The 12,607-nt window shown below is 40.9% G+C and overlaps 1 protein-coding gene across 1 annotated transcript in view; it reads right to left on the bottom strand.

The window, feature by feature from the left end:
- Positions 1-12,607, bottom strand: part of LOC139749260 (uncharacterized) — a 481,728-nt gene that overhangs the window by 214,390 nt on the left and 254,731 nt on the right. The window contains exon 24 of the mRNA XM_071662996.1: positions 10,375-10,511. Coding sequence (XP_071519097.1) covers positions 10,375-10,511 — 137 coding nt within the window. The remainder of the gene's footprint in view (positions 1-10,374; positions 10,512-12,607) is intronic.

Below are 12,607 nucleotides of genomic sequence, written 5' to 3' on the forward strand. Positions count from 1 at the left end.
ACCCTTACGTTACTTACTCGATCAAACCACCTCACACCACACATTGTCCTCAAACATCTCATTTCCAGCACATCCATCCTCCTGCGCACAACTCTATCCATAGCCCACGCCTCGCAACCATACAACATTGTTGGAACCACTATTCCTTCAAACATACCCATTTTTGCTTTCCGAGATAATGTTCTCGACTTCCACACATTCTTCAAGGCTCCCAGAATTTTCGCCCCCTCCCCCACCCTATGATCCACTTCCGCTTCCATGGTTCCATCCACTGCCAGATCCACTCCCAGATATCTAAAACACTTCACTTCCTCCAGTTTTTCTCCATTCAAACTCACCTCCCAATTGACTTGACCCTCAACCCTACTGTACCTAATAACCTTGCTCTTATTCACATTTACTCTTAACTTTCTTCTTCCACACACTTTACCGAACTCAGTCACCAGCTTCTGCAGTTTCTCACATGAATCAGCCACCAGCGCTGTATCATCCGCGAACAGCAACTGACTCACTTCCCAAGCTCTCACATCCCCAACAGACTTCATACTTGCCCCTCCTTCCAAAACTCTTGCATTCATCTCCCTAACAACCCCATCCATAAACAAATTAAACAACCATGGAGACATCACACACCCCTGCCGCAAACCTACATTCACTGAGAACCAATCACTTTCCTCTCTTCCTACACGTACACATGCCTTACATCCTCGATAAAAACTCTTCACTGCTTCTAACAACTTGCCTCCCACACCATATATTCTTAATACCTTCCACAGAGCATCTCTATCAACTCTATCATATGCCTTCTCCAGATCCATAAATGCTACATACAAATCCATTTGCTTTTCTAAGTATTTCTCACATACATTCTTCAAAGCAAACACCTGATCCACACATCCTCTACCACTTCTGAAACCACACTGCTCTTCCCCAATCTGATGCTCTGTACATGCCTTCACCCTCTCAATCAATACCCTCCCATATAATTTACCAGGAATACTCAACAAACTTATACCTCTGTAATTTGAGCACTCACTCTTATCCCCTTTGCCTTTGTACAATGGCACTATGCACGCATTCCACCAATCCTCAGGCACCTCACCATGAGTCATACATACATTAAATAACCTTACCAACCAGTCAACAATACAGTCACCCCCTTTTTTAATAAATTCCACTGCAATACCATCCAAACCCGCTGCCTTGCCAGCTTTCATCTTCCGCAAAGCTTTTACTACCTCTTCTCTGTTTACCACACCATTTTCCCTAACCCTCTCACTTTGCACACCACCTCGACCAAAACACCCTATATCTGCCACTCTATCATCAAACACATTCAACAAACCTTCAAAATACTCACTCCATCTCCTTCTCACATCACCACTACTTGTTATCACCTCCCCATTTGCGCCCTTCACTGAAGTTCCCATTTGCTCCCTTGTCTTACGCACTTTATTTACCTCCTTCCAGAACATCTTTTTATTCTCCCTAAAATTTAATGATACTCTCTCACCCCAACTCTCATTTGCCCTTTTTTTCACCTCTTGCACCTTTCTCTTGACCTCCTGTCTCTTTCTTTTATACGTCTCCCACTCAATTGCATTTTTTCCCTGCAAAAATCGTCCAAATGCCTCTCTCTTCTCTTTCACTAATACTCTTACTTCTTCATCCCACCACTCACTACCCTTTCTAATCAACCCACCTCCCACTCTTCTCATGCCACATGCATCTTTTGCGCAATCCATCACTGATTCCCTAAATACATCCCATTCCTCCCCCACTCCCCTTACTTCCATTGTTCTCACCTTTTTCCATTCTGTACTCAGTCTCTCCTGGTACTTCCTCACACAAGTCTCCTTCCCAAGCTCACTTACTCTCACCACCCTCTTCACCCCAATATTCACTCTTCTTTTCTGAAAACCCATACAAATCTTCACCTTAGCCTCCACAAGATAATGATCAAACATCCCTCCAGTTGCACCTCTCAGCACATTAACATCCAAAAGTCTCTCTTTCGCGCGCCTGTCAATTAACACGTAATCCAATAACGCTCTCTGGCCATCTCTCCTACTTACATAAGTATACTTATGTATATCTCGCTTTTTAAACCAGGTATTCCCAATCATCAGTCCTTTTTCAGCACATAAATCTACAAGCTCTTCACCATTTCCATTTACAACACTGAACACCCCATGTATACCAATTATTCCCTCAACTGCCACATTACTCACCTTTGCATTCAAATCACCCATCACTATAACCCGGTCTCGTGCATCAAAACCACTAACACACTCATTCAGATGCTCCCAAAACACTTGCCTCTCATGATCTTTCTTCTCATGCCCAGGTGCATATGCACCAATAATCACCCATCTCTCTCCATCAACTTTCAGTTTTACCCATATTAATCGAGAATTTACTTTCTTACATTCTATCACATACTCCCACAACTCCTGTTTCAGGAGTAGTGCTACTCCTTTCCTTGCTCTTGTCCTCTCACTAACCCCTGACTTTACTCCCAAGACATTCCCAAACCACTCTTCCCCTTTACCCTTGAGCTTCGTTTCACTCAGAGCCAAAACATCCAGGTTCCTTTCCTCAAACATACTACCTATCTCTCCTTTTTTCACATCTTGGTTACATCCACACACATTTAGGCACCCCAATCTGAGCCTTCGAGGAGGATGAGCACTCCCCGCGTGACTCCTTCTTCTGTTTCCCATTTTTAGAAAGTTAAAAAAAATACAAGGAGGGGAGGATTTCTGGCCCCCCGCTCCCATCCCCTCTAGTCGCTTTCTACGACACGCGAGGAATGCGTGGGAAGTATTCTTTCACCCCTATCCCCAGGGATAATATACATATATATATACACATACACACACACACACACACATATACACACACACACACATACATATATATACATATGAAAAATGTAAGAAACAATTTAGAAAACTGAAACTTCTAGCTTGAAATGAAATGAAAAAAAATGAATGTCACATAATGGTTCAACCTCTGGCTATGGAAAAAGGAAATGTTTAATTTATTTACACAAACGTCAATAGTTGTTCTCATCAATTTAACCACTGTATCAATAAGCTTCAAATGTCTAATCTACATTTTTTCCAATTTCACTATTTTCTTGTCAAAGCACCATGGATGAAAACTATCACTCCAGTAACACAACTATAAACACTTACTTCCCCTTTAAAAAAAAAGTTCTGGGGAAGTCTGTCTCGATACACTGCGGGACACTCTATATATATATATATATATATATATTTTTTTTTTTTTTTTTTTTATACTTTGTCGCTGTCTCCCGCGTTTGCGAGGTAGCGCAAGGAAACAGACGAAAGAAATGGCCCAACCCCCCCCCATACACATGTACATACACACGTCCACACACGCAAATATACATACCTACACAGCTTTCCATGGTTTACCCCAGACGCTTCACATGCCCTGATTCAATCCACTGACAGCACGTCAACCCCTGTATACCACATCGCTCCAATTCACTCTATTCCTTGCCCTCCTTTCACCCTCCTGCATGTTCAGGCCCCGATCACACAAAATCTTTTTCACTCCATCTTTCCACCTCCAATTTGGTCTTCCTCTTCTCCTCGTTCCCTCCACCTCCGACACATATATCCTCTTGGTCAATCTTTCCTCACTCATTCTCTCCATGTGCCCAAACCATTTCAAAACACCCTCTTCTGCTCTCTCAACCACTCTCTTTTTATTTCCACACATCTCTCTTACCCTTACGTTACTTACTCGATCAAACCACCTCACACCACACATTGTCCTCAAACATCTCATTTCCAGCACATCCATCCTCCTGCCCACAACTCTATCCATAGCCCACGCCTCGCAACCATACAACATTGTTGGAACCACTATTCCTTCAAACATACCCATTTTTGCTTTCCGAGATAATGTTCTCGACTTCCACACATTTTTCAAGGCTCCCAAAATTTTTGCCCCCTCCCCCACCCTATGATCCACTTCCGCTTCCATGGTTCCATCCGCTGCCAGATCCACTCCCAGATATCTAAAACACTTCACTTCCTCCAGTTTTTTTCCATTCAAACTCACCTCCCAATTGACTTGACCCTCAACCCTACTGTACCTAATAACCTTGCTCTTATTCACATTTACTCTTAACTTTCTTCTTCCACACACTTTACCAAACTCAGTCACCAGCTTCTGCAGTTTCTCACATGAATCAGCCACCAGCGCTGTATCATCAGCGAACAACAACTGACTCACTTCCCAAGCTCTCACATCCCCAACAGACTTCATACTTGCCCCTCTTTCCAAAACTCTTGCATTTACCTCCCTAACAACCCCATCCATAAACAAATTAAACAACCATCGAGACATCACACACCCCTGCTGCAAACCTACATTCACTGAGAACCAATCACTTTCCTCTCTTCCTACACGTACACATGCCTTACATCCTCGATAAAAACTTTTCACTGCTTCTAACAACTTGCCTCCCACACCATATATTCTTAATACCTTCCACAGAGCATCTCTATCAACTCTATCATATGCCTTCTCCAGATCCATAAATGCTACATACAAATCCATTTGCTTTTCTAAGTATTTCTCACATACATTCTTCAAAGCAAACACCTGATCCACACATCCTCTACCACTTCTGAAACCACACTGCTCTTCCCCAATCTGATGCTCTGTACATGCCTTCACCCTCTCAATCAATACCCTCCCATATAATTTACCAGGAATACTCAACAAACTTATACCTCTGTAATTTGAGCACTCACTCTTATCCCCTTTGCCTTTGTACAATGGCACTATGCACGCATTCCACCAATCCTCAGGCACCTCACCATGAGTCATACATACATTAAATAACCTTACCAACCAGTCAACAATACAGTCACCCCCTTTTATATATTTTTCTTTTTTCTTTTAAACTATTCGCCATTTCCCGCGTTAGCGAGGTAGCGTTAAGAACAGAGGACGGGGCCTTTGTGGAATATCCTCACCTGGCCCCCCTCTGTTCCTTCTTTTGGAAAATTAAAAAAAAAATGAGAGAGGGGAGGATTTCCAGCCTCCTGCTCCCTCCCCTTTTAGTCGCCTTCTACGACACGCATATATATATATATATATATATATATATATATATATATATATATATATATATATATGCACCCACACACGCACATATACATACCTATACATTTTAACGTATACATACATATATATACACAAACACATACTTATAAACACATGTACATATTCATACTTGCTGCCTTCATCCATATATATATATCATAATTATTTATTTATTATACTTTGTCACTGTCTCCCACATTAGCGAGTTAGCGCAAGGAAAAAGATGAAAAAAAGGCCCAATCCACCCACACACACATGTATATACATACATGTCCACACACGCATGTATACATACCTATATATCTCAATGTATACATATATATACATACACAGACATATACATGTATACACAAGTACATAATTCATACTTGCTGCCTTTATTCATTTATTATACTTTGTCGTCGTCTCCTGCGTTAATAAAGTAGCGCAACGAAACAGACAAAAGAATGGCCCAACCCACCCACATACACATGTATATTCATAAACACCCACACATGCACATATACATACCTATACATTTCAACGTATACATACATATACATTTATTTATATTCATTTATTATACTTTGTCGCTGTCTCCTGCGTTAGCGAGGGAGTGCAAGGGAACAGACGAAAGAATGGCCCAACCCACGCACATGCACATGTATATACATACACATCCACACATGCACATGTACATACCTATACATATCAATGTATACATATATATACACACACACATATACATACATACACATGTACATTATTCATACTGTCTACCCTTGTTCTTTACCGTCACCACCTCGCCACACATGAAATAACAGCCCCCTCCCCCCTGCATGTGTGTGAGGTAGTGCTAGGAAAAGACAACAAAGGCCACATATGTTTACACTCAGTCTCTAGCTGTCATGTATAAAGCACCGAAACCACAGCTCCCTTTCCACATCCAGGCCCCACAAAACTTTCCATGATTTACCCCAGATGCTTTACATGCCCTGGCTCAATCCACTGACAGCACATCGACACCGGTATACCACATCGTTCCAATTCACTTTATTCCTTGCACGCCTTTCACCCTCCTGCATGTTCAGGCCCCGATCACTCAAAATCTTTTTCACTCCATCTTTCCACCTCCAATTGGGTCACCCACTTCTCCTTGTTCCCTCCACCTCTGACACATATATCCTCTTGGTCAATCTTTCTTCACTCATTCTCTCCATGTGACCAAACCATTTCAAAACACCCTCTTCTGCTCTCTCAACCACACTCTTTTTATTACCACACATCTCTCTTACCCTTTCATTACTTATTCGATCAAACCACCTCACACCTCATACTGTCCTCAAACATCCCATTTCCAGCACATCTCTATCTATAGCCCATGCCTCGCAACCATATAACATTGTTGGAACCACTATTCCTTCAAACATACCCATTTTTGCTTTCCAAGATAACGTTCTCAACTTACACACATTCTTCAACGCTACCAGAATTTTCGCCCCCCTCCCCAACCCTATGATTCACTTCAGCTTCCACGGTTCAATCCGCTGCCAAATCCACTCCCAGATATCTAAAACATTTCATTTCCTCCAGTTTACTCCATTCAAACTCATCTCCCAATTGACTTGTCCCTCAACCCTACTGTACCCAATAACCTTGCTCTTATTCACATTTACTCTCAGCTTTCTTCTTTCACACACTTTACCAAACTCAGTCACCAGCTTCTGCAGTTTCTCACCCAAATCAGCCACTAGCGCTGTATCATCAGCGAACAACAACTGACTCACTTCCCAAGCTCTCTCATCTACAACAGACTGAATACTTGCCCCTCTTTCCAAAACTCTTGCATTCACCTCCTTAACAACCCCATCCATATACATACACATGTACATATTCATACATGCTGCCTTCATCTATTCCCGTCACCACCCCGCCACACATAAAATGGTACCCTCCTCCTCCTGCGTGCGTGCGAAGTAGCATTAGGAAAAGAAAATAAAGGCCACATTCGTTCACACTCAGTACCTAGCTGTCATGTATAATGCACTGAAACCACAGCTCCCTTTCGACATCTAGGCCCCACAAAACTTTCCATGGTTTACCCTAGACACTTCACATGCCCTGGTTCAATCTATTGACTGCTCACTGACCACTGTACACCATATCATTCCATCAAAATCTTTTTCACTCTATCCTTCCACCTCCAATTTGGTCTCCCACTTCTCGTTCCCTCTACCTTTGACACATATATCCTCTTCGTCAATCTTTCCTCACTCATTCTCTCCATGTGACCAAACCATTTCAATACACTCTCTTCTGCTCTCTCAACCACACTATCACCACACAGCTCTCTTACCCTTTCATTACTTACTCAATCAAACCAACTCATGCCACATATTGTCTTCAAGCATCTCATTTCCAACACATACACCCTCCTCCGCACAACCCTATCTACAGCTCATGCCTTGCAACCATATAACATTGTTAGAACCACTATTCCTTTAAACATACCCATTTTTGCTCTCCGAGATAACGTTTTCGCCTTCCACACATTCTTCAACGCTCCCAGAACCTTCGCCCCTTCCCCTACCCTGTGACTCACTTCCACTTCCATGGTCCCATCAGCCGCCAAATCCAAGCATCTCATTTCCAACACATACACCCTCCTCTGCACAACCCTATCTATAGCCCATGCCTTGCAACCATATAACATTGTTAGAACCACTATTCCTTTAAATATACCCATTTTTGCTCTCCGAGATAACGTTTTCACCTTCCACACATTCTTCAACGCTCCCAGATCCTTCGCCCCTTCCCCTACCCTATGACTCACTTCCACTTCCATTGTCCCATCAGCTGCCAAATCCAATCACAGATATCTAAAACACTTCACTTCCTCCAGTTTTTCTCCATTCAAACTTACCTCCCAATCAACTTGTCCCTTAACCCTACTGAAACTAATAACCTTGCTCTTATTCACATTTACTCTCAACTTTCTGTTTTCACACATTTTACCAAACTCAGTCACCTGCTTCTGCAATTTCTCACCCGAATCAGCCACCAGTGCTGTATCAACAGCGAACAACAATTAACTAACTTCCCAAGCCCTCTCATCCACAACAGACTGCATACTTGCCCTTCTCTCCAAAACTCTTGTATTCACCTCCCTAACAATCCCATCCATAAACAAATTAAATAACCATGGAGACATCATGCACCCCTGCCAAAAACCAACATTCACTGGGCACCAATCACTTTCCTCTCTTCCTACTCGTACACATGCCTTACATCCTCGGTAAAAAAATTTCACTGCTTCTAGCAACTTACCTCACACACCATATACTCTTAATACCTTCCACAAAGCATCTCCATGCACCCTACCATATGCCTCCTCCAGATCCATAAATGCTACATAAAAATCCATCTGTTTTTCTAAGTATTTCCCACATACATTCTTCAGAGCAAACACCTTATCCACACATCCTCTACCACTTCTGAAACCACACTACTCTTCCCCAATCTGATGCTTGGTACATGCCTTCACCCTCTCAATCAATACCCTCCCATATAATTTCCCAGGAATACTCAACAAACTTATGCCTCTGTAATTTGAACACTCACCTTTATCTCCTTTGCCTTTGTACAATGGCACTAGGCATGCATTCCGCCAATCCTCAGGTACTTCACCATGAGCCATACATACACTGAATATCCTCACCAACCAGTCAACAACACAATCACCCCCTTTTTTCATAAATTCCACAGCAATACCATCCAAACCCGCCACATTGCCGGCTTTCATCTTCCGCAAAGCTTTCACCACCTCTTCTCTGTTTACCAAATCATTCTCCCTGACCCTCTCACTTCAAACACCACCTCGACCAAAACATTTCCAATTAGGTATCCCCTTCTTGTCCCCTCCATTTCTGACACATTTATCCATTTTTGTCAACCTCTCCACAATGACTTTCTCCATATATACATACCATTTCAACATACCCTCTTCAGCTCTCAACCACATTCTTCTCACTGCCACTCCTCTCTCTATTATCATTTCATTATTTACTCCTTCAATCCACCTCATATCCCATAATGTCAAAAATCAATTTCCAATACATCCACCCTCCTCTGCACATTCTTATCTATAGCCTAAGCCTTGCATCAAAATAACATCAGTGGAACTAATGTACTTTCAAACATATCTATTTTTGTCCTTCTTTTCATACATTTCTCAGTGTTCCCAAAACCTTTGCACCTTCACCCACCCTATGACTCACTTCCACTTCCATGGCTCCATTCACCACCATGTCCATTTCCGGGTATCTAAAACACTCCACTTCCACTAAATGTTCTCAATTCTAACCCACATGGGGCCCAGGTAACCTGTCTTTCTGAAGTGTTTAACCTCTTAACCTCGCTATTCTCGACATTCACTCTCAACTTCCTCCTTTCACACACTCTTCCAAACTCAGAAACCAACTTTTACATTTCTTACTAAAATCTGTTGTAATGTTTTGTCATCAGCAAACAAAAAACTGACTCACTTCCCTGGCCCCCTCACCCTTACAGACCAAACACTCACCCCCAAGCCCCTCGCCTTTACCTCCCACATCACCCTAATCCATTAACAGATTAATGTGACAGCACACACCCATGTTGAAGATCCACCTTCACATAAGTGATTAAGGTCATTTCTTCATCTGTTCCTAACATAATCTAATCTAACCTGACCTAGCCTTGAAAAATTTTGGTAGAAGGGTTAATTCTTAAGTAATTTAATTTCACTTGCTGTATTACAAAAAAACAGCCTTCATCAACTGTATAACAGTAGCATATGACACATGACTTTGTATGGATCAATATAAAGTGAGTTATGCTAATACCACCCTACATCAAAGCCAAGGTTCACTTTCACTTTCTATACAGTAAATGAGGGCCTACAGGAAGCAGTGAAAGAGTGTATAGAGTTAACTGCCAAACATCTGGAAAATGTGAACTGGTGCTGGAGAGGGTAAGGAAGTGAGGAGTAAGCATTAATCTAAAATATCAAAAGAGATAACTTTGGCTTATTATCTTCCTTTTGGCAAGAATTATCACATATTAACCCAAAGTAGAATAAGTAAGCAGCATTCCTGAATGACCCTACACCATTAGTAAAAATTGTTTTTAGTTTATGTAAATGTAAATATAAAATGAAGTTCATACTAATAAATTGGAGTCTTCATGAGCATCAGCTATACTTACTCTAAAAGGGTATTAACATTCTCCGGTTGAATGTTTGGGGATGAAGAGGAAATCAGTTTGTTCTGCAAGATATATTCTAACTCTTCTGGGTTGTCTCTCAGATCTCGTGGCAAGTAAAATGGATTCTCTGGATCCAACTGTTAATCCAAGAGTAAACAAAGTTTTGAAGTTATGTCACACAAGACATATAAAGTATGCAAAAATCCTGGCCTTATGTCATAGCTGTACAACTGACAAAGGAAGTGGTCACAATTTTCAGTATAATTCATCCAAATGGCATTATCTGGCAACTACATCTTAAGGTGGTGTGTGAATGGGAGCCTAGTCAGTAACAAGTTAGTGCCCAGATGGCTGGATGCCACTGTAAGATGATGGTATGTCAATGACCTCCTAACTCAAATTTCTTTCTGCCTAATCTTTTTCTGGCATTAACCCATATCTTTGCAACTAAAAGACTTCCATATAGGTACTAAAAGTAGAAAGGATGCATCCTAATCCCATTCTTTAAAGATGAAGATGATGCATGCAGAAAAAGGATGGCCAGCCCAAAACGATACACCAACAAAGGCCAACACCACTTGAAGTAGAATGTGCTGTATGTATTTCATTTTCTTGTTTACAAGTTGTTTTGCAATAAGAACAATATAAAAGGAATTTATTGCATGAAATGATTTACTGAAGCTGGCAATTACTCATCTGATATGTGTTTTCCCCACCTTACATCATCATCCATCTCAGAGGTAAATGTGGAAAATATATTTTCTAACATATTCAGAAAAGAGATAGCATAAACATGGTGGATGTGAATATCACTTTAATTCATATTTTGCGTTCAATACTCATTTAAGTTTAACACAATAAATTGATACCTATTTATTCTGGTATCTGATTTTACCTCCGGAACTTAATCCCAAATATCCTTTTATGATAATCTGGTTTGTAATATAATTTTGTTTGAAAATATACCAAAAGTTTAAGTCTACAATTTACTCTTACAATACTCCAATAAAAACTGTTTTATCATTCATCAAATGATTTCTGTTACTATTTCACAAAACTGTGTTCCACCCTCAAAAAAATGTGCTAAAATAAAGCAAGTCTGTTAGTTGCAACATACCATTTTCTGAGTGAAAGTATCTGAAGAGAGTGACATCATATCCTAAGAAAACAGTACATTTCAAAATAGAGAAAAAAAAAATAATGTCAGTATATATCAAGAACAGGTGGTGGATAGAAGAGAAACCACTTGGTGAAATAATTTCAGAAAATTCAACAGAAGCTTAATCTTCAGAAAATAGTGATGACCAGAGTTCTGAGAGCTTTATAAAGTCATGAATGTATGGACACATAAGCTGATGTATACCATGAAAAAACTGAAGTAAGAAAACACCTCAGAAGAGGATATGGAGAAAAACATGATACTGTATTCAAAAAGCTAAATATGTGCAGAAGGGAAGTCTGAGTGCAAAGTGAGAGTATACCAGACAAATGAGAGATTACATGAAGAATAAAGCTTGAAGGCAACTGTTCTAACTCTTCTGTCACCCCAACACTCTCATTTCTGATTTCTCCATAGTCTTTAAACTGTCATTCACTCCCACTCTCTTGAACATTTACAATCTCAATCCCGTCTTTAAGACCACCAATATGGATCATATGTTTCATTTACATGTGATCTTTTCTCCTATGTGACTAAGATCTGGTATATCTACCCATGTATCCCTCAGATGTCCATTGCATCCAGACAAGGAGATGGCCATGGCAAGCATCTCCACTTAACCATGTCCTTACATGCCTCCCTCGAATACACCATTCCATGCATTCTTCCACTATTTCTCTCCCTCCTGTACTCTTCCACTCTAATTTTTCATATCAGAGGTGGTATTCCTCTCAAACCAAATCCTTTAATTGTACTAACACAACTCTCCTTGTAAATTCCCATCTTGCATTCTTTCCATATGCCCAAACCACTTAAAGTGTTACATTTCACCAACTCCACCACTAAACAATTCATTCCCTTTGCATTCCCTGCCATACCACATCTTTCTTACACTCCCCCATATAAAATGCTCCTCTCAAACAACTCATTTCCACAACCAGGATTTTGACCTCTGTGCCTCATTCGAAGTCTATGTTTCAGCTGCACAGGATAGGGTTGGGAGGACTAAGCTGTCCCTTAATTCTTTCTTAGCTTCCACACTTACACCTCTCCCCTTTATTATCCTGTTTAGAG

The sequence above is a fragment of the Panulirus ornatus genome, chromosome 6 (assembly GCF_036320965.1).
Source record: "Panulirus ornatus isolate Po-2019 chromosome 6, ASM3632096v1, whole genome shotgun sequence".
Classification (NCBI taxonomy): domain Eukaryota; kingdom Metazoa; phylum Arthropoda; class Malacostraca; order Decapoda; family Palinuridae; genus Panulirus; species Panulirus ornatus.